This window comes from Pholcus phalangioides, unplaced genomic scaffold (assembly GCF_987345545.1).
Source record: "Pholcus phalangioides strain wild (caught in Gottingen) unplaced genomic scaffold, Ppha-v1.0 ptg000024l_1, whole genome shotgun sequence".
Taxonomy (NCBI): domain Eukaryota; kingdom Metazoa; phylum Arthropoda; class Arachnida; order Araneae; family Pholcidae; genus Pholcus; species Pholcus phalangioides.
In genome coordinates this window covers 24,521,871-24,545,855 of record NW_028301616.1, presented here as the reverse complement: position 1 = coordinate 24,545,855, position 23,985 = coordinate 24,521,871, and the positions used below count along the sequence as shown (strand labels likewise).

The 23,985-nt window shown below is 38.6% G+C and overlaps 1 protein-coding gene across 4 annotated transcripts; it reads right to left on the bottom strand.

The window, feature by feature from the left end:
* Window positions 1-808: 808 nt before the first annotated feature.
* LOC149069061 (purine nucleoside phosphorylase-like) lies at window positions 809-22,386 on the bottom strand. Of its 4 annotated transcripts, none has more exons than XM_089250552.1 (7): window positions 22,257-22,339; window positions 16,215-16,238; window positions 15,872-16,041; window positions 12,387-12,490; window positions 11,954-12,129; window positions 6,731-6,921; window positions 809-4,713 (listed from the first exon to the last, which is right to left on the bottom strand). In XM_089250552.1, the coding sequence occupies exons 1-7, from the start codon at window positions 22,304-22,306 to the stop codon at window positions 4,487-4,489; spliced, it is 942 nt and encodes a 313-aa protein (XP_089106678.1). In that variant the 5' UTR covers window positions 22,307-22,339; the 3' UTR covers window positions 809-4,486. The 4 variants fall into 4 exon arrangements, with proteins under 4 accessions (XP_089106678.1, XP_089106679.1, XP_089106680.1 ...); XM_089250553.1 differs by lacking the exon at window positions 22,257-22,339 and adding an exon at window positions 19,890-20,517; XM_089250554.1 differs by lacking the exon at window positions 16,215-16,238 and having other exon boundaries at window positions 22,257-22,386.
* Window positions 22,387-23,985: the final 1,599 nt, after the last annotated feature.

Sequence of the window (23,985 nt, the reverse complement as noted above, 5' to 3'; positions counted from 1 at the left end):
CAGAGAGCAATGAAAATTCAGAACTAATGCAAGAAATAATTCCAGGATTGATCAAAGAAATAATTTCAGAGTTGATTAAAGAAATAATTTTCCAGACCTGATGAAAATTTAGAATTACTGAAAGAAATAATTCGAAAACCGGTAAAAAATTTTAATTAGAAATAATTCCAGCACCACTGAAAATGCAGAGCCAAAGCAAGAAATAATTCCTGAATTGATGGAAGAGAAATAATTCCAGTGCTCATGAAATAATGAAAGAAATGATTCCAGCACTTATTCAGAATTAATGAAAGGAATGATTTTGGAAATTTTGGAATTCATGAAAATGAATTTGAGAGATGAAAGAAAAGTTTCGGGGTCGATTAAAGTAAATTCAGAATTAATGAAAATTCAGAATCTCATTTCAATGAAAGTATTTCATTTTATGTAATATTATGAAAATTATAATGAATGAAAAACTTGGGAATTAATGGAAAAAATTTCGGATTGATGGAAAAATTTCTGAATTGATGAAAACAAAAATTCGAAATTAATGAAAGTTCAGAACCACATTGCAATGAAAATCTTTTCCTCTTTATGAAACATTATCAAAATTAATGAATGAAAAGTCTCGCGAGTGATGAAAAAAATTTGGGAATTGATGAAAACAAAAATTCAAAAATTGAAAAAAATTTTGAAATTGATGAAAGTTTAGAATCTTTTTCATTTCATGGAATATTTTCAGAATTAATAACTGAATTGAATGTATAAAATGAAAAACACACAAAAATTCAGATATTTTGTTTATATATATTTTAATATTGTGAAACATGTTCATTATTTCCTCATACATTTTCACTGCACACACAAATACAGTACGTACATGGACATTAAAAAAGTAATAATAATAATCTACGATAATATGATAATATGGATTTACTTACGAGAATATACTTTTATCAAAATCTTAACATTTTTCCATTACGTAATAAACATATACAGTAAATAAATAAATATTGGACCCATCATATGTATTTAATAGTGACTCATCTTCATTAATATTTAATGGTATTTAATGAGTTAAATTCTAGAAAATAATGAAATTTTGTATTTGCTCTCCGTTACGATGAGTATCATTGCAACCTTTTTCCTCTTATATATAAATTCTAATAGACATAAAACTAAATAATAAAAAAAATAAGATTTTTTAACAAAAGATACAATGAAATCGTAAAAATTACAATATTTGACAAAAGTTACGATTTGGGTTGTGAAAAACGCATGAGTTTAGGAAATATGATTAATAGAGCCCGGTCTATATGCAAATGCATATTTCAGCACTTTTTGTACTTAGTGCCTAAAATGCATAAAATCATCAAAATTTTAGAATAAGTGGATGTTTTTATAGCATGGTTTCTATTGAAAAAAATTCTAATGTACTGTTTTCAAGATTATTTTTAACTTTTTGTTCGAATTTCATCAAATTTTTTCAATTTTTTTCAAGAAAATATTTCACTATTGGGTATTGTTCATTATTTTCAGGCATTTATATATGTTAATTACATATATATGTATATATAATTTTGCACATTCTAAATGCATGTATTCTTTATTTTTTGCGTGTAATTTTTGTCAGTTTTACTGCATTTTTTTCCCTCTTACTTTATTGCTTTTAATATGGATATTTTTTCCCCATTTTTGCGCATATTTTTCATTTTTAGAGGAACTTCAGCATTTCTAAATGCAATTTCTTCTTTCATTTCACATATATTTTTTAAAAATCTTATACATATCACCTTTAGGGAATATTGAAGAATTTTTTTTTTCAATTTTATGCATATTTCGGTATTTTAAATGCATATTTCCACAGTTTTCATTCAATCATAATTTTTTTTTCGACACTTTCAAATGCATATTTTTCACATTTTTGTGTAGGTATATTCGTACTTTTCATTCTTAGTGCAATACATCGGCATATGATATAAAATGGATTTATTTTGATTTTTCGCACATATTTTTGATTTCATGGTACAGTCGAATCCCGTTTCAACGAATTCCGTTATACCGAAAATCTCGTTTTAACGAAAATTTTTCTAATACCTCAGATAAGTTTAGATACAAACGATGCAAATACCTGGAATTCCTTTATAACAAAGTGATTTCACCGGTCTCTAGGAGTTCGTTATAACGGGATTCGACTGTGTATCTCAGCAGTTCATATTTGAGCATTTTTTTAGTATTTAGTTGAGCATTTTATTGGAGGGTTTTCAGTGTTTATTTGAGTGTTTTTAGAGCGCATGTCAGCGTTTTTTAGTGAATATTTCGCCCTTTTAAGTGCATATAATCCGAGCTGTATTGATTAAATTGTAGAAAATATACATGAAATATATGATTTTAGAACAAGGTCGTTTTCCAAATGGGTGATATCGCTCCACAAATGTGAACTTATTGGAAATATTAGGAGGGCAAAAAAAATATTTGTTAGTCTGGAAGTACATTTTCAACCCCGAGTGTTACCAGAACCAACTTCTCGAGAAACTTAAAACTCTAAAGATTGAAAATATGAGAAAATGAAAATGCAGATATTGCTGCCAAAATATTGGCGAATGAATCCGAATTCTATCCACTTTCCCGTTCCCATATTTTTGTACAGAAGAGAAATGCGCTTAAATACAGTCGAATCCCGTTATAACGAACTACGAGAGATCAGAGAAATCACTTCGTTATAATGAAATTTCGTTATAAAGGAATTCCAGGTTTTTTTTTTTATTGTTTTTATGTGAAGTTACCTGGTGGATTAGAAAAGTGTTCGTTAAAACGAGATCTTCGCTATAACGGTATTCGACTGTATTGATTGAAGTAGAAATACTTCATACTGGTCTGCTGCCACCTATTAAATAATAACAAAACTATTTGTCATAAATTATCGAAATAGAATTGACTGTTTGTTTGGTGTGCAACATAAAAATGGTACATGGCATTAGACCACATACAGTCGAATCCCGTTTTAACGAATACCGTTATAGCGAAAACCTCGTTTTAACTAACACTTTTCTAATACCCAGGTAAATTTACTCAGGAACAACGCAAAAACCTGGAATTTCGTAATAACGAAGTGATTTCTTCGGTCTCTTGGAATTCGTTATAACGGGATGATTCGACTATATTGTTCATTTTCATGATGCATATCGATGTAAATTTTATACACCATAATACCGTTTAATATATTTTTATGTTTGACGCAAAATTATTTTGCTAGAAACATAAAAACATAGTAAGCGGTGTATGTCACTAATATGTAGCGTGAAAATAAATACAGTCAAATCCCGTTATAACGAACTCCAAGATATCGGAGAAATCACTTCGTTATAACGAAAATTCGTTATAAAGGAATAAAAAAAAATTCCAGGTTTTTCTACTGTTTCTATATGAACTTATCTGGTGGATTTTAGAAAAGTGTTCGTTAAAACGAGATTTTTCGCTATAACGGTATTCATTAAAACGGAATTCGACTGTATGCATATATATATATCTATAGTATCATAATCATTCATTTTCATGCTGCACAACCGGTATAGAACCGATAATCAATTTAATTTTGAGAATTATAACAAATAGTTTTGTTTTTATTTCACAGGTGGCAGCAGGGTTACCAGAGGGATTGTTTATTTTTTCTGTTACGTGTCAAAAATATCTGTATAATAGCACAGTAACCAGTATTATAATCAGAAGTAACCATGCAAGTACAGTAACCATTATTATAATAAAAATTTACAGCAGTGTGTATTATAAAAATAATACCATATATTATTTCTATTTTCGTGCTGCAAACCGGTTTAAGACCAACAAAAGTTTTTGTTTTTATTTCAGGTAGCAGCAGGGATCCCAGTTTTATTTGCAAAGTGCCAAAAATGTCTGCAGAAAAGCATAGTAACCGGTACTATGGCACAGAAAATTTACACCTGTATACATATAAAAATGAAAATAATGTATGGCATCATGCATACACTATGTACTATTTATTTTCATGCTGCACACCAGTTTAAGACCAACAATCTCTTTTCTAAATAAAGCAATTAGTTTGTCTTTGTTTCATAAGTAGCAGCAGGAATCCCAGTGCAATTTTTTTTTTTTTTCTGCTGAATGTCAAAAATGTCTAAATAAAAGTATAGTAACCTAGATTATATGACACGAAATTTGGTATCAAACAATATACTGTTCATTTTCATGTTGCACACTGGTGTAAAACCAAATTTAATGGAAGAATCATAACAAATAGTTTTGTTTTTATTCGGTAGGTGGCAGCAAGGATCCCGGGTCAATGATGTTTCTCATATGATAAAGTATAACATAAAAGGGTTGGGAAATTTTCCCCCTGTAATTCTTTTTTTCGCCAGTTCGCCAATTCTTTCTCCCGTTTACGCCGGTCCGCTAAATTGTTCACATAATCTCGGCGGTCCGCAAGTAGAAAAAGCTTGAAGAACAATGCTCTATAAATGAATTTAGTTCAATGGCTGTTATTGTTATTGAGTCGAAGGCTCATTCTTCCGACGAGGTTCTGGATGAGCTTCTCCAGGTCAAATTTGCGCCTCTCGCTGGTCGCCAGAACTTCGGAATGGTCTGCTGTCTTCGGTGAATCATAGTCCGTGATACATTTGTTGGTTATCAGAGACAAACCAAACACCCTTAGTCTGCAGTGCCTGGCAGCGATCACCTCATGTGCCGTGCTCATGCCTGGAAAATCATATAGAAATTGTGAAATCGTCAAGTCATACACAGATCAACAGTATACATTGCTCATGAATATCCGGACAACCTCCCCCCTCCCCCCGTAATTCGGTGGATCTAATATTGACTATGTAACTGATTCTCCTGGTGTGGACACGACCATTTGGTTTTTGTGCGTGTCACTTTGACCACAGCCTCGTATTAGTATATTATGAAAAGATCTGCTCTGTTGGACAGTTCGGCAATGGCCCGTTTAAAAAAGGATCGGACACCAGCCCATACTGATCTTGCCGTATGCAGCTGGTACCTTGAAATGGGTGTTCAGAAATCTGACTGGTCTGCTCAAAGCCCTAACCTAAATTGAGCATCTTTGGAATGAATTGGAACTTTGGCCGGGAGCCAGTTCACAATGGTTGAGATCTATACCAGAACTTGTCTCCCAATTCTTTTTAAAAATAACTCTACTTGTTCTGATTTCAAACATTCTAAAAATTCGAGCCTTCGGGTGAGGTTTGAAAGGGATACGATTTGTGATCCTGCTCCTCCTGCACGAGGTTGCATGTCATAGCATGTGTATCTGCTCTAGAGCGATTGGAATCAACCTCTTGGGTGGTACGGAAAGCCTAGATGTTTACAACGGTGATGACTGTTACCATGGCCCCTCACATGCTGGAGCAGGACCCCCCTAGACTGGGATTTTTTGCGGGCCCCCAGGTCAGACTTCTCACGGGCCCTTCTATAGCTACTTCATAGCGTGATAAAGCAAAAAATAACGAGAATTATCCCAAGCCCCAGAACTAGAGCCTTGTCAGCCTCACGCTTGTGGAGGCCATGGCTTGGTAGCCCAGGTTCCCTGGTCACTCACTCGGCAAGTTTGGCAGGGCGTAAGTTTGGCATTGGGACTACGTATTTGGTGCCTCTCCCCAGCGAGAGACGGGTGAATAAACTGCGCATATATTTGAGCGAAGAGGTACGAAATAAAAGAATTGCAACTAGGAACAAAAGAAATGAATGGGGTGGAGGAAGAGATGTCCGCGCATAGTAAAGGAGGCGGAGGATAGAGAAAATAACCTGAGGGGGTTCTGAACTGTAAGGGTGTGATGATGATAATCCCTCCGCATAAGAGGAGAAACTGAAAGGGAGAAACTGACCATTTTTTTAGCAAGTAGTGAACGTCAGCAGATCGAGGAGAAAACAAACAAGTTTCTTCAAGTCGCGCACGTCATTGAGTGACCACTTTCCCTTCTTGGCCTCGCTTTCCAGGTATGTGCGGTGTAGAACAAAACAATTTGTTTTTTCGCCGCTGGCTCTATTATACACTCCCGTACCCTTGGTTGCCATACCATGAGCGCATCCTAAGACGTGACAGAGGAAAGCCTGTGTCCGGTGGATGTTTGCCACTCTTGCATGGAGACAAGAAGGGTGCAACGGTGCGGGGGCCAGAGAGGGTGTGTCGTTCGACACGACACGCTGCAACTGAATGTCTCCCTGGAAGTACGGCAGCCGGTGGTAAATCACACAATTTCAAAAATTCATGGATAGTCTCCTAGGCGTAAATTTTTTGAAAATATTGGGAGGGGCTCACAGTACTGGGGTACACACTCAAATCCTATGTTTCTATAGGTATTATAGACTGACTAATATTGGGGGGGGGGCCCTGAACCCGGCCCATGGATTGAAGGTCTCCCCCCCCCCCCCCACTTTGGCACTGCCAGGTACAAGTTTACGCCTATGGATAGCCTTCTTGAGGTGGTTTCTGTGATCGAAGTTAAAAATGGACCAACCCGCCATCCCGTCATCAATCCCTGTGCTGTATGGGCAGGGCCGTAGCCAGAAATTTCTTTTGGAGGAGGCAACGGTACTAATTTAAGAGGGGGGGGGACTGAGAGAAAATAGGTATAAATAAAATTCGAGGGAGGTTGGAGGCAAGCCTTGTATAAATTCGTATACTCATGTGAGATGTGAGCAGTAGTTATTCCCAGTATGTCCTGGTGACTTCTAAGAACCTACGTCTCGAACCTACCTACAGCATCGGCTCCTAGAATTCTAAGTGCCCTCAATTCAGAAACTGTTTCGTATGATGGTCCCCCGACCATGACGTAAACACCTTCCTTGATGGCTTCCTCTATGCCAAGCTCTTTACCGATTTCTTTGGCCATGTTGCGCAGATCAGCGTCGTAGGCGTCGTTCATCGGCGGGAAGCGACTGCCCCACCTATTAAAGATCAATCATTTAATCAAATGCATAAAAATTATCAATATGAAAGTGCATAGCACTGAAGAAAAACATCACAAGTCGTATGGTATCATTGATATTCATTAAAAAGGGATAAACCTTCATTCAAAGACAAAATATGAGAGAAATAAATTTTACGAACTGGTCTAACTTTGGATCAATCTCTATCTAATGATGAAGAAGCGGAACCGCGCCATTCCGGCAAAGTGATTCGCTTCACCATGTGGGAGCGACCTGTCTGAATCTTCAACCCTTTCCCCAGGCATTAACTTTCATCGGATTTCCTAAGGAGGGCGGGTGGGGGGGGGGGAGAGAGAGAGTTTCACGGCAAAAAAAAAAACTAATCTCGACTAAGGTGTGTATCCCCCACCCCTTCCAGGGCTCCCGTGTACGCCAGTGATGCCTTATTGTTAAAAAATGCTTATCGAGATGCCCAGTACGAATAAAATTCAAGTTTCAAGCCGGAAATCACGTTCGACCACGAACCAAATACTCAAATAATCGATTTTTGGCTGTTGCAAAACACACAATTGCATTATTATCGTACCTCTTGGAATCAAGTGCTCATGAAATGATAATACGCTGAATTGTGATATTATGATTCTTTCGATATTATTACACTCAAAAAACAGAAGCAACATTTTTTTCTTTTTCGGTTCGAGATAAGCACCACCGATGATAACACGTCACATATCACGATGCCACATCCGTATCATAAAAGCTGACACGGCTTGAAATAATGATGAATTAATTCATGAACACACAAACACATGGAGTAACTGGCAAGTGTGAAGGAAAAGAAGGTCGAGGGCAACGAGCTCATAAAAAGGCCTTGACTCACACCACATTCATGATGATTTTTATTCAAGCGGTTTCGACATGTGTGATCGATGTCTCCATAATCCAACCATGTTTTTCTTTTATACAGAGTGTCTTAGTGTCTTATAAATTTGGACGGATTTTAATAAAGAAAATATATCAACAAATTGTCATAACAGGTGCGGTTTACGCCAGGGCTCCGGTTACGGCCAGGGTCCTAAAATACTTATGTCCTGTCGGAAACATAAGGGGTCATACAAGTATCACGTCAGCATCGATACGGGGGTGGGGGCTTTCGGATGTGCTGACTTTTGATGATAAGGGAGAGGTGGGTTTAAATTATGCTTACGTCATCAACCAACCTTTGTAAAAATACGAAATATTCCTAATGGCATCTTACTCGGTGTGCCAAAAACGAGAAAAAATGTTTACGGGTTTCCAACTGGTGTTCCGCGGAACCCTGGGGTTACGTGACAGTTTCTTTGGGGCTCTGCATGATCAAACACAACGGAACCCTTAAAAATCCCGGAGAGCTTCCCAAGAAGAAAACTTTATTGTTGCTGATATGCGCAAAGCCGTTCTTTGTTTTGAATTTCAATGAGGTAGTGTCGCGTTTAGAACATATTCAGATTACTTAGATAACTAATTTACAGACGGCGCGGCGGAAGCATGTGAGTTACCAAAACAGTGTGCAAGTATGTGAGTGATTAAAAGAATAACCTGGTGCGTAAGGGACAAAAACAGTGTTTTGCGTTGAGTGACCGAAAGGTAGTGACACAGAGACAGTTTCACTGTAAAATTGATTAATTCGTTCCAAGGACTCCAAATATTTTTAGTGTAAACTTTCACAGCAGTGCTTTGTGCTGAAGAGCATAACGTAGAACCGATTGAAATCATTAGGTTAAAGCTGAAAACTTTTCCCTGGAAAAGGCAATCCCAACCTTACGAGATAACGGGCTTATATCCCATATCGGAGCAAAGGCGAGGTTGGCTGGTTTCTTTAATATCATCTTTAATTTCAGTGGAAGCTCTCGCAATTTCTGCCTGCAAGGCCACACTCGACAACAAAATCGTAAAGGATTATGAGAAAGGGGCAAGAGAAACCGCAAAAAGACGTGTGGTGTGAATATTTTCTTCTTAGGATGTAAAAAAATGCCGAGCAGGTTTATTCACCAAATTCTTCCATTCAAATCACAATATTGCTCATGTACACGGGCTTCTGTGGTTCAAAATGGGTTCAGCGTCTTTTGATTACATAAGAATATTAACATGGAAGAAAATACAACAGTGAAATAATAAATTAATAGAATAACATCTAACGTAGCTAAAAGTTAAATTGGAAAAATATTGAAAATAATTCTATTTCATTGAGCAAGCAAAAACCGGTACAGAACAAGCGTCTCGAAAGCATTTTCCGGGACAGGGCGAAAAATATCGAAAAACCGGGACGTCTTTTCCACCATAATCCAGGGCAGCTAATTTGGAGGAATGAGTAGTCAAGAAAACCAGACTAGAATGGGTGAATGAAGAGTGGCAAAATAATTTGTATTGCCCACAGGCTACAGTAAGATAAATCCACATCCGGGGGAGGGGCATGAAATTATGTGGTCCTTGCCAGATCTCGAATTTCGTGGGAAAATGGGACTGAAATGAGGAAAGAAAAATCCTGCTGAGATGAATGAAATTTTTTTTGTTGCGGTGGTACCAAGGATTCACTTTTTTTTCAGGTAGCGGACACATTCTCTTCAATTTCACCTCCACAGACCTGTTGTTTCTCTGCGCGCAGAATTTCGATAAAAAATATATCATTCCACATCATATACAGTATAGGGAATTTTTTCTGCGCAGCAGAAACACAATTTTACACGGAAGTGCTCTCATTCTTGGTTATTCTCAGACTCTGAACGTCCATATTTTGTAATCTTATTAACCATGAAAAAATGGTGCCTTTCTTAGTTATTTTTCTGCGTAACCAGCAAATGGGTAAAAAGAAAATTTTATTAGCCAAAATATGCCTTTCAGAAAATAACTAAGTACAGGATGTATTATATTGAGAAACATCATTTAACTGGAACTCCTTCTGCCACCTATGAAATAAAAAACACAACTAAAATGACCTCTCAAATTGAAAGCAATAAACAACGACGTGCTGCATAAAAAAAACAGTGTAATACGATATTAATAAATATTTTTTGAGCAATAATATAAATTAAATAATCAAGTTTGTTGAAAAATTTTAACAGTTGATATTTATATACAGTAATTATTAATATTAATAGTGCAATGTGTGGTTCTCTTTAGCATTTTAGCCCAAAAGCATATAAACCAAAAAGCTTCATAGCATTATTTTATGCTATTGATTATAATCACAAAAAACCAATGAAAGTTATTCTTTGCAAGTAGCATTAACGTTGTTTTACCGTATACAAATATCAACTGTTAAAATTTCGGAGCAAATTTGATAATTTAATTAATATTATTACTTACAAAATACTTGCCAATATCACATTACATGTATTTTTTTCATGCGGTGCATTAATGAAAAATCAATCACCCAATTACATTCAAACAGCCGTGTTTTTTATTTGGAACCGCAGAACTGGTTCCAGTTTTTTTTTTTTTTTTTTTAATGAGGTTTCCCATTAGAATTCATCCTGTACTGTATAGTTAATTTCCGAAAGGCATATTTTGACGTGTTGATAAAATTTTATCTTTACCCGTTTGTTGGTTATGAACAAAAGGAAAAGGCACACAACTAAGGCTTGATATACTAATTCTTCATTATTTTTAGTGAAACATGTCAGTGCAGGCGAAATAAAAGACGGCCCCCATCTGGAAGAAAACACAGTAGGAGGGCACATTTCATGTAGGAATAAAATTTTTCCTTTTCCCGCGAGCATTTCTGAGCTCATCATGACCCTCCTTATCCTGGAGCCCAGGCCCCGTAGACTTAGATCGTTAGTGGGAACCTCCTTCATAGTAAATTTACAGTGTAAAAAAATCCGACAACTCAGATAAACACCCTATGATTCAATGATTAGCATAATGATTATTTCAAGCATTTTCATGATTATTTCAAGAACATACCAGAGTTCCTGTACGGGAGCTCTGGTGGTGGTTATAATCAAAGCTCTTGATTCGAGAATATGCCTCCCAATACAATAAGATGACAGGACTCTACCACGAGTTCAACCAGGCACGGCAAGGAGACCTATGCCCCCCCCCTCCCTCTGCAGTAGGAGACCTCTGAGCTGAGAGTTTAGGTGGGCTCTCACGAAACATTCTGCAAGCCCCTCCCCCCTCCTCCCTATTTTAACTCGACCCTGCCTACGTCCCTGATTAAGAGGTGGTGCTTAAGCTCTCTATCATTTTGCTATGATGCTCTTGAGACGGCAGTAGGGACATTTTTTTTTTTTGGATAAATATTCAAAAATTTGTTCTGCAGAATAGATTCACAATCATCAAGGGTTCCACTGCACAGCCTTATAACCAACAAGGGTTCCGCGAGCAACTCTACGTTGGAAACCCTTGCCCTAGTTTGTGGGTGCCAGAACTGACATTCTCTCTAGTGATAAGTCATCTATAGAGCCACTTTAATGATCTCTAAATGTTCCGCGGATCCTTTAAGTGATCTGGAAATGTGTCGCGGGTCGCTTAAGTGCTCTGGAACTGTTCCGCTCGTTACGCAAGTGATCCGTAATTATTCCGCGAATCGCTAAGTAATCTGGGAATGTGCCACGGATCACTTGAGTAATTGTGAATGTGCCGCGGGTAACTTTTGAGTGATGTAGATCTGCATTTAGAGCAGCTTAAGTGCTCTAAAACTATGCCACGTGTCACTCAAGGGATCTCTAAATCTGCCACGGACCGCTTAAGTGTTCTGGAACTGTAACGCGGGTCACTCAAGTGGTCTCTATTATACAGATCATTCAAATTCATCGCTAGTTTCTTGTACGGGAAGGGGTTAATCAGTGAGAAATAACTCTTTATAAAAAAAATTACTTGCAATTTGAAGGAGTATTTTCGCCCCTCAACGAAATTTGGAGAAGCAAATTTGAAAAAAAAAATTTTTTTGATGCTTGAATCACGCATCTGGATGCGCGTTGGCGAACACTGCCCTGTATATATCACAATGGATCAAGAAAACACTACGGTACTCACTAATATCTAACAAAGTACTATATTATCTCACCTGTCATCGTTTCGACCTCTCAGAGGGTTGTCACCAGAGAATCCGGGCAAGTTGATGTGATCTTTTATCAACATGATGTCACCGGCTTCGAAATCTGGGTTCAGACCACCGGCCGCATTCGTTATGATGAGGGTCTCGACGCCGATCAGTTTCATGACTCGCACTGGCATAGCACACTTGAAAAAAAATAAATAAATAAAACGCATACAATATACAGGGTGTCTCAGAAATGCATGTGAAAACTATCGGGAGAGGTAGGTAGCACAAAGACAAATCGGAATCACGTGTGCGATGAAGTATGCCATCTTTAAGATGGCATCTTTACATGGCAGATGTCGTTCTTTGGCTACGTTGTTTTCCAAAATCACAAGGGGAAAGGCATGAAAATGAATTGGTTATTACCAATAGGTGAACCATTGGTGGAATTACTTACTTTCCATACGGAGTACCCTTCATAGACGTGGAACCTTCCCTGCATACACACTGCTTGTACTCCATTCAGAATGCCAAAAACTAACCTTCCCTTGTGACCAGCAACTGTCAGAAAAGAGAAATACGACAAAAGTTCGTTATAACGGCTGTTCACAAATCACAAGGAAAATGATTGTTTAACGGACTTCTCGTTAAGGTTATGGTCTCGCGGGGAATTTTTCTCTAATAGGGTTGTTAATAAATGGAATAGCTTACCCCCGGAGGTAGTAAATTGTAACACAATTGACACGTTTAAAAAGAAATACGATAAACATGTTGGGGTAAATCGAGAAGCTCTATCCATTCTTAGAATAAGACAACCATAAGTATTCTTTATGGGCATTGTATAATATTGTATATATTGTTTATAATTTTTGTTAATTGCATTTTTGATTGGGTTGCTGTATTTTTGAAATATATGACATCGATATTTTTATGGGCATCTTTTTCTCAGCCACCTCGTTGGGCATTTTGCCTGTTGTGGCGTTGTTTTTGTATTTGTATAAACGATATCTCTTAGCCAATTTATATATATCTATTTTTTGTTCAGTCAATAGAATTGTAGGAAACTGCTGCGTTATCTGCATTAAAATGTCTTTTAGATCATTTTTGCTCTAATAGTAACAAATGAATAGAGCTGTGGAGTCATGAAGTCTTTCAGTCTAACAGCAATCGAGTCTGTAAGACATTTTTGCACAGAATTTCGAGTTATCAAAACTGATTTAGTCTAGTGTTTCTCAAACTTTTACAGCCCGCCCTACCCCTTTACACTCCATTTTCTTCTGATAGACCCTTATTCAGTAGCCCCCCATCTGAGACCTTCTCTACTTATTGAACTGAATTAAGTCAGAACGAAATTTATAATGAACAAAATTTTATAAATACGATTGATCTCAGTTTTCAGTGGCCTCTTCATGCCCCCCCCCCCCAGATCAGACTTCATCCGATTTTCACCCGTGATCCCCTTCGAACCTCCTGCATTCCAGGACAGCAAGGGGGGGGGGGCCATATGGCACCAGGATGAGAATCGGTTCAGGCTGATTTAGTCGACCAAATGGAAGAATTTAAATTCCTCATTAGTATATCGCTGCTATCTTCCTTAGCTGCATGGATTCGTCAACACACATTTTCCATAAAGACTCAAAAATACGGAACGCATGGCAACCCTAACGGTAGTAACACGCATTCTGAAGGGAGGGGAGGCCCTATATTTCATAGTTTAAATTCGCTATTTTAATTCATTTCAGAAGTGTGATTCAGAAGTTATCATTCACATACCACGTGCTGGCAGTGGCGTAAAGCGCAGGCGTAACATTAATTAATTACGTGGCAGGGCGTTTCGTCACCAGAACGTCATTGAGCTAGAAGTCATAGCATTGACCCGATTTTCAATGAACTCTCTCCTCTGGAAGCTCGTCACTGAGAGAGAGAGAGAAAGAGCAGTGAGAAGTGTCCTTGTTGCCATATTTTTTTAGGCAAATAAGAGTAGAACCGAGGGCCTACGAGAGTGGGATAAGTGCCAAAAGAGGGAAAAGGAATGTCTTCTCTTCCACTCTTTGTTGTAACGTCAAAGCAGCTCACGCTCGAAATGATCCACATTCTTCGCGTGTATTGTGTTGTACACTTGCAATACTAAGTTGCAATTTAGAAACTGAAAGATCTCAAATGTGGGCTAGATTGTCACAGCCGAGATTTTGAATTCCTTTTAGCATTTTTGTCGCACCACGAGTCATTTTAGGGGCCGTTCGAGTATTACGTCAGCAAATTTTTAGACATTTTTGACCCCCCCCCCCCACCCCTGTCAGCAAACTTCGAACCCTGGCAGAAAAATTACGTCAGCAATGCCCCCGACTTCCTAACGCATATTGGTGGGATCAGAAACGTACGCGGGAGGGGGGGGGGCATAGGGGACTCGTGCGACTCATCCCCCCCCCCGAAGAAAAAACAATATTTTTTAATGCAAATTTTTTTTTTTAATTAAAATTTCGAAAGTAAATACCTTTATATGTTATTACAATCGATTTCTGTTGATTTCAATGCTATTTGAAGGGTAAGAACACAAAATTTCTCTTTAAGAAATTCATTGCGATCCACCCTTTAAGCCATACATGGTAAACCCTTGATCCGCGGACCAAATGTGGCCCTGAAGGTTATCTGATGTGGCTTGCCCCCCTCAAACCTAATTTTGTAAAAATGAACTAAGCGGCACATTTTTACAAATCCCTTAAATGTCCCGTGGCACAATTCCAGAGCATTTAAGCGCCCCCCCCCCTCCCCACATTTTCAGATCATTGAAGTAAGCCTCAAAGATCACTTTCACATTCAAGGAATTCAAGGATCACTTAAGTAACCCGCGACACAGTTCCAGAACACTAAAACGATCCGCATAATTCTAGAGCACTTGAATTATCCGTGAAAAATTTAGAGATCATTAAAGTGGTTCTGTAGGGGACTTATCAATAGGGAGAATGTGTTAGTTCAGGTGCGCAATAACTATCGAAAGGTTTTTCCGTTTTTGTCTCGCCGAATAAGATGCCGTTAAGAATATTTCATATCTTCATAAAGGGTGGTTGATGACGTAAGCATCATCCAAACCCCCCCCCCCCTTGTCATCAAAAAAGTCAGGAAATCAGAAACACCCCCTCTCCATCGATGCTGACGTAATACTTGAATGACCCCTTATGTGTAAATAGGACCAGAAGCAGGAGCGGACACAGAAGCGCATGGTGTTGCCTCCTTTGGGACCACACGAATTTTGCCACCCTTCTAGTCTAATTTTCTTTACTACTTTCTCCTCGAATTCGTCACCCTGTGCTATAACCCACCTGACCTTCCCCCACTCCTGTGAGTACACCTGTGGTTCACTCACGTGATTGAAAACTCTCTAGGTCACTCACTATTTTTACGCGATAGAGCATTTTTTTCCATGATTTCCAATAACTCTAAGGCTTTTTTTCATGACTTTCAGTAATTTCAGGATATTTTTCCTGTACTTCGCATTTTTCTCGAGTAAATATGGTCAACCTATTTTATAAAAGCATATTTTTAGGTTTTTACGGCGTATTTTTTTGGTTTTTAGGGAATGAATACATTTTTTCTGGAGCATATCCTCTGTTCGTTTTTAGGTCACAAAAATCCTACCCCTACTGATCAGTATGGATCTCGATACATGTACTGTATAGTTACAGTAAAATCTCGATATAACGATACTCTGCGGACCAAGAAAAAATATCGCTGTAGAGGGATTATCGCGTTATATACTGAGTGGCAGTTTAACATTAGACTACCGGCATTTCCGAAAAAAAGATGAAAAAATATCGTTGCAGAGGGATTTATCATTTATTGAGTATCGTTGTAGAGGGATTTGTCATTATATCGAGTGTCGTTGTAGCGAGGTTTCACTGTATTCACTTCTACAGATGTAAGATAACCAATGTTGAAACTTACCGGTGCTTATCGGGAAATTCGGAATTTCCGAATAAGCGAACGATTCGCTGTCCTCGAGGATATCAGCGAGGCCGCTCATCCCCGATCCACATATAACGCCAACCTTCGGACGATGCTTGGTCCGTTCCAGTAAGAACTTGGTTATGGCCTCTATCGATTCATACGAGTATCTACGAGTCGAAGAAGAAAACAAAATACCCGGTTATAGCAAAGGATTCTATCTACATTTTCCATTGGAACAGTGGTTCGTAACCAGCGTTGCGAGACAGTAATTAACCCTTTAAGCGACATTGCCGAGATATCTCGCCTATTTAAAAGCCTCAAGATTGATTAATTAACTTACTTGCTTCCATCTTCTCGCAAAGACCTGAAACATAAATGTATAGCTTTAATTGCCTAAGATTCTTTTAGCATTCAAACAAAGGTGTACGAAAAGATGTATCCATGGACATACACCACAATTTTTTATTGATGTTACTGCCAAAGCCCGATAGACGGCCAACGAGTATTTTGGCCAAAGTTCGAGTTTCAGAAATAATTCGGACTTTGGCTGGCCAGTTGCGTGAAGTGGCCGGAGATCCCTGGCCAAAGTTCGATGTGCTGATGTAAAACATTCCGGTAGGCGCCAAATCCATTTTTTTCCATTACCAAAGGGAAAAAAAGGATGCATGGCTATATATAGTAACTATTAGATTAGCTGCATGTGACGAGAGGAAACAAAGAAATTTAGGTAAAAAAACTATTCATAATAACAATATAGACAGTTTTTTCTGTGAAATTTTGAAAGGAAAAAAAAAAAAAGATACGCATATTGTTAGATATGATGGGTTGCCATAGTTAGCGTGGACATACATAATACGCCAACTTGGCGATGACACCGAATGACGTCATCTTTTATCCAACTTTGGCCAGGGATCTCCGGTCACTTCGCAAACAGGCTTGCCAAAGTCCGAAATTCGAACATTGCCGGGGTTACTTCACATCGGAATTGGACAATTTTCGAACTGGCCAATTTCGGGCTCTGTTAGTAACATATACGTACACATACAAGTAAAGTAAAAATGATTGCCGCTAGGGGCTCTAAAAGAAAGAAGCCGCAGTTCCCAAAGGTTTGAAAGCTATTGCTGTAAGCAGCCGTGGTTCTCAACCGGTGCTCCGTGTGCACTCTCCGGGGCTCCACGGCGACTCGAGGAAAAATTAAAAAAGACAGTGTAAATTTGAAAACAAAACTAATTATAAATATTTTTAAATAATGAAAATAAATCAATAACTATGATGAATGAATAAAAAATAGGCCTGGCGCCATAGAAATTATATACCAGAAAGGGCTCCGCGAGTCAAAAAGGTTGAGAATCGCTGGAATGTGACCATCTAAGTTTACAGTGACTAGAGTTGGTGGGGAAGCCAATTTAGGCAAATTATACTGTGCCCTTGGCCGCAAGTGGGGGAAGGGAGAGTGCGGGTCTGGCACTCCGGGCACTGGAAAGAGTAGGGCATTCAATTACCCCTTTGACCGCTCCTTCAATATTACACGGGTGTGCCAAAATGAAAGCTTGTCAGAGTGTCCAACTATTCAGTACTTGATTGAACTGTTGGAGTCCCCCGATGAGGGGGATATCATGATAGGGCTGACCATATTTCTTCGGGAAAAATACGGGAAAATACGGTACATCACTGATTTACGCCAAAAAAGACTAGCCAAAGAAGTGTAGAAAAGTTACCCATTGCAGGTAAAATCGCTGAAATATCATTAAATCGCGGAAAATGAAGAAATACTGCTTTTTGGCAACACACACACACAAATCGTCATTCATGTGTTTTGTTTACAAAATTTGAGTTGCGCATGTTTAGGATGACTCATTTTTGGATAACGCGCTAATGCCATTACTGTCATCACTAGAGCCGTGGCAGATCTTACGAGAGAAATAGTCACCTCGGGTTGGATTAACCTTTGGCCACAATATGCGCTAAAGGACACAACCAGTTACCAACCTACAAGAGCCAACTGAAGAGATTATAAAAGACATTGTCACGTTAGCGAAACAGGTGGGTGGAGATGATATGGATGTAGAAGTTGAACAGCTAATTAATAGCAATTCAGAGGCATTGACCGAAGACGAACTAATGAAGCTGACTGGTCCTGAAACCGAAGCGGTACCAGATGAAGATAAAGAAATAGAAGACAAGTTTCACCATGAGCAACATAGCGGAAGAAGGGCTTCGAACGTTCAAATCAGCAATGGTGTTTTCATGACATAGATCCCTCTATGGTACGCTCTTCACCTGTAGAAAAATTAGCAGAGAAAGCCTTGTCATCATATTCCAACATACTTGATGATATGAAGAAGAAACGGCAAACAGAAATCACAATGTTCTTTCAGAAAACATCGCCCAACAATCACTGCACCCTCTTTTTACATGCCCTTATACCCCTGCGTTACCCTGCTCTTCTCATACTGTTCAATAAACGAGATATACAAGACAAAACTATGGTTTCGGTTATTCGCGGCCACCCCAGGAACGTAGCCCCCGCGACTACGGGGGAGGGGGCTGACTATATATTATTATTAAATTATATCTCATCACAGAATAAAATTCCCGCCACCAAATACGGCTCCTCTAATGGATCAGCAGGTGATTTCAAAATTTATGAAGCTCTGGAGAAGAGAAAATTTTCGAAGACGTTTTTTTACAACATCTGACATACAACTACAGTGGAACCTCTCGGTAACGGACACCCATGGGACCAAAAAGTTTGCCAGCTAATGGGGAGGTACGATATATACTGTAAAACATCGTTTATACAACTTTCACATTTACAGGACATTTGGCTTCGGTTGCGATTAGTTCCTATACACATTTTGATGTTAAAATGTAGAAGTGATACACACACCGGTGGTCAGGGCCGCAACTAGGGGGGAGCAGGAGGGGGCGTAAATTTTATTCTCAAACCTCTCCATCAACATTACAAGGGGGCGCCAAAATGCGCACTTGCCCCGCGTGACCAAGCATCTAGTTGCGGCCCTGCCGGTGGTTATGCATAATCACCAATCGTCTCGATAAAGAAAGTTTGATAAAATTTCACTATTTATCACTTTTATCGGGGATTGTGCATAATGCGCGAATAAAATTGATAAATATGAAAAAAATGTATAACCTTTTTTTTCTCTTCATTAAGCCAATTCATTGTTTTTGCCCGCACATGAAACGTGCACCGCACACATTTTTCAATAAAAATTAAATTAAAATAAGTGTGAAGAAGATAAGAACATTTTCGTAACAACATTATCAGTACGAAGGTTATCAACAGCTGGCTGATGCGAAGATGAATTAAGGGAAGAGAGAAAATTCAACTGCCCTTGCGGAGAATCGAACCCCCGTGAGCTTTGGCCTGAGTTAGGTCCGACCGTAAATGTACGGTCCCGTTCAGTACATACGAGCTCTAAGGATAGACTAGTAAATCAGACATGCACCTCGTTCATATTTCTCTGCGGAACTTCTAACGAATTGATACATGTTGGAATGTGTGTGTGTGTTTGTGTAGTGAACCTTCCGCGAAGTTTGTTTCTGTGTAATGTTTGTTATGTGTAGTGCTGCCATCTGACATCAATTTTTCTAAGAATAGACTGTAATGCGTTATTTTTGTAGTTTAGTGGTCTAGGGCAGCATTTCTCAACCTATGGTCCGCGACGATGGCGTAAGTGGTTCACACAGGCAGACTTGATAATTCAATTCTAACTGGATGGAAAATTATTCAGTTGCTGTAATTGATATTATAGCAATATCCATATGGATTCACAAATAAAAATTGTATTTTCATACTTATGTTCATTATACCTCATTAAGGAAAATGCGGGAAATTACGATCCTAAATACGGGAGATCAGTAATTTGAAGCTCAAAAATGCAATTTACGACAAATTTACTAGTGTTCCGTCAATTTGTTTCAAATATTTTACTGGTCCTTGGTCTCAGAAAGGTTGACAAACGCTGAATTTAGAGATAAGTAAAATTCTTACCCATCTAGCTCAGCATCTATAGATACGCCTGTACCAAAGTCGATCATCGCGGCTGAATCCTATTGTCTCAGCTCGGAAAGCAGCTTAATTCGGGGAGAAGAAGAAGTCCTTTGTTTTTTAGCGAGTGGAACAAAACACAGTCAAGAGATGTTAGAAGATATTAATGAAGTCAGAAAAAGATGTGTGACGTTAAATATATATGTATATGGCAACACTTATAGAAAATTTCACAACCGTGAGTTGAAAGAGTTAAGGTCTCTCTCGTTGTTGATTATGCTTAGAGAGAGAATGGCCATCGCAATCCGCGTGATGAGAAAACTTTTAAAGCGAGACAGTGTTTTTTCACATGAAGGACACTTGGAAGGCAGCCAGTTGTTGTAAAACGGATCGTTGGGAGGTGGAGTCACTCACATTTTACGGGGGGAAAAGGAAATATGCTTTTCACTTTCATTTTATTCTTCTTTAGTTTGTATGTGACGTGTTTCGCCATGTCTGAAAGAGAGCAACGGAAAGAAGCTCCGAAACAAGCAAAAAAAGTTTATGCTTGCTAAAACGGAAATGACGAAAGTTTTATCACGTCTACCGTCATTCTAGTCCGATCACACTGTATTAACCCTTCAACCGGCTTACCCAGGACCGCCCTTATCCAGGCGCGGGGCCCGGTGCGAGAACAATTCCGGGGCTGCTTAGCCCCGATTTTGTACATTTTGTGGTGGAGGAGGATTGGGCATCCAAAGAATTCCTGCATTATCACAGAATGTACAGGAATGCAGAAATATATCTATCACCAGTGGAAATATCAGTGTTAATGAAAGAAGAAATCCCAGAATTGATGAAAGTTCAGAATTAATGAGAAAAAAAAAATCTTTGCATTGATGAAAATTCAAAACTAATGAGTTTTGAATTGCTAAATAATCGCCAATGGCAAGATTAATCGCAATGGGTGAAAATTTGTGTAATTCAGCAAACAAAACGTATATGTTTGACAAATATGTGAGATCAACATGTTTATATACAGGGTGTCCTGTAAGTGCTGATGCGGCATTTACCTCGTCAACCGTCAGTTGTAGAGGTACAGTTTCAATTTAAGAAATGCTCAAAAAGCCTTCAAAATTTACCCTGTACCAGTTTTGGGGATGAAAATGCAGTATTTCACAAAATAAAAAAAATCTAAATTTTTATACGTCCTCCAACTTTTTCAAAAGTGAGGATCTGTGCCGTATTAACCCACCCGTTGAACCACCATTGCACATACACCATCGTAGTTGAGTGGGCAAACCTCGTCCGAGCGAAGAAGGACCAGTGTCAAACTACTACCTCCAATTAGAATGCTGTTGCCTTTTATCTCCCGAGGCCAACCAAAAAATACCCAAGATTCTAAGTGCGATGTTCGCTGAGATATTCGAATTCAAAAACCGGAGAAAACTTGGGGGGGGGGGGAAACCAGCAAAAACTAACGGACACAACTCTCTTTTCCCTCATTTTGCTGTCCTTTCCCAACTTTTCTCCGATTTTTGAATTCGAATATCTCAGCGAATATTGCACTTAAAAACTTTTTTTTTCTTGTTGGCCTCAGTAGATACAGGGCAATAACTTTCTATTTGGAAGTTAGAGGACAAGGGGACAAAGAGGACAACAATTCAGATTTTTTATTTTGTGACATACTATTACCATTCGCAAAATTGGCACAGGATAATTTTTGAACGCCTTTTGAGCATTTTGAAATTGGAACTATACCTCAACGACGGACGGTTGATGAGATAAAAAGCCGCATTAGCATTTACAGGACACCCTGTACATGACTAAAAATGAATTACGATATATATTATCATAATTATGACTGAGAAATTAAAAAAAAAAATCTTAATTCTTGATTCTTACAGAGAAACACAAAAACTTCACGTCAGGTTTCACTACACGTACACGCATATTCCCGCATGTACCGATTCGTTGGGGGTTCCGCGGGGGGGGGGTGCATGTGTGGTGTAGCATTAGTAGGAAGGGCCTCCAAAAAATGGCTCGGGGATCCATGATGTTCTTAAGTCAGCCACCTCGTTGGGCAATTTGCCTGTTGTGGCGTTGTATTTGTATTTGTATTTTGTATGTCAAAAAAGTTCAATGAAATAAGAGAGAAAACAAGTAAATTTTACAAAAAAAATATTGGGGCTTCCAAAATTACGGAAATACTCCGTAAAATACATGTCATATGGTCGCACTATACGTACAAGTTCCTGGCCCGCAGATTGAAAATTTTGAGAAACACTGACCTATGCCATCGTCGCGGGCCACCTCTGGTCCACGGACTATAGGTTGAAAAACGCCGGTATAAAATATTCTTTCTGAAAGACCAACGAAAATTCAACTCACTTGTCATCAATGAGGATACCGGTGGACACTACACCATTGACGTAGTCCATTTCTTCAAGGGCCCCGAACCTACGAAAGACAGGTGCCTTCGTCTTCTTGTCTACGACTTTTATTACTTGATGGAAAAACAAAAGACAAAAAAAATAGGTTCTCTTCAAACGAGATTTCAGTTTTTTCCCCCCCTCGGTAGTATTTATTTCGTGGGAATTCTCCGGTAGGTCCTATCGAATGAACAAACATGAACCTATCGGATGAACCGGTCACGACACTGTTGGATGGGAAAATAGGGCAAAACAGAAGGAAGAGGAGTGTGGATATTTACTTCCTTTAAACCTGAACCATCTCTCGACAGAATTATAAATATACTGAAGAGAATGCCGTAATTCTACACCCTGGTATACACAACATGTTAACGAACGACGTGATCAAAATTCACCGAATTAATAAATTGATTGTATTCATTCGCTATCAATCAACTGCTGAGACAGGGCTGCCGTTATCAGACGGGAAGGCCAGAGGCGTCTTCTTAATTTCGAGGCCCCTTTAGACCCGAATTTTATATATTCTGTAATAGAGAGGGACAAAAAATTAAGAAAATGAATTCATGAGAATTCAGAATAAATGCAGAAAATAATTCCAAAATAAATGCAGAAAATAATTCCAAAATAAATGCAGAAAATAATTCCTTCACCCTATGAAAATTCAGAATAAATGAAATATTTTAACACTGATGAGAGAAAATTCGGAATAAATGAAAGAAATAATTCCAGAATTTGATGAAAAAACTCAGAAAAGTCCAGAATTAATTCTTTCTAGATGAAAATGCAGAATCCCAGAATTTATGAAAATAAGTATTATTACTGGATATACTGGAGAGAAACCGTAATTCTACACCCTGATATACACATCATGTTAACGAACGACGTTCTCAAAATTCACCAAATTAATAAATTGATTATATATTCGTTCAACATCAACCGCTGAGACCTTATTTTAGGGGTCATATACAGGGGGATGCAGGTGGGGGGGGGGGGTACACCCGGGCGACAGCTTATGCTTTAGTTAGACATCAACATTTTTGAAAATTTCTAATTGTGGAAATTCACATGACATCACACTTTTGAGCCATCCATTGACGACAGAGATGTTGAGAAAACTCGAGGGAACATGCAGGTCCTGGAACCATAGTAACAGATATAGGAATGTCATGCATTTTAGTGCCCCCAAATGAGTAATTTTTCCGGAAATGCCAAATAAAAGCAAAAGGAGAGGCAAATAAAGGCAAATTAGGCTTCTCACTTGTTTGGTCTATGGAGCACCAGAAAGACCCTTGAAATATGTAAAAAAAATTTAAATACAAATACAAGGCCACAACAGGCATTCCCAACGAGGCGGTTGAGAAAGAAAAGATGCCCATAACAAATACGGATGTCATATACGGGTTGTTCTGTTAATGGACCGGCAAACCCAGAGGGTTGTTAGTAGACATCATGGTATCACAAACCACGTTGAGAAGGCGAACGAGGGTGACGTTAATGCATAGTCTACAACGATGTAAAAACGATTCCCGGGTGCGCTCAAAGATACCAGGTATGCTTTTGATGTCGTCCGCATAATTTACGTCGTTCGCAGCACGTGATCTTACCCCAGCGCATGCGTTTCGCGACCCGGCTTACGTCAGATATGGTGAGCGTACCCACGAATGCATTCAGCGATCAACTGACATCCA

Coding starts and splice junctions, on each gene's coding strand:
- LOC149069061 (XM_089250552.1), bottom strand. CDS start 22,306: ATGGACTACGTCAATGGTGTAGTGTCCACCGGTATCCTCATTGATGAC. Junction 6,922..11,953: donor AGAGGTCGAAACGATGACAG/GTGAGATAATAT, acceptor GATCTTTAATAG/GTGGGGCAGTCGCTTCCCGC. Junction 4,714..6,730: donor TCTAGGAGCCGATGCTGTAG/GTAGGTTCGAGA, acceptor ATGATTTTCCAG/GCATGAGCACGGCACATGAG.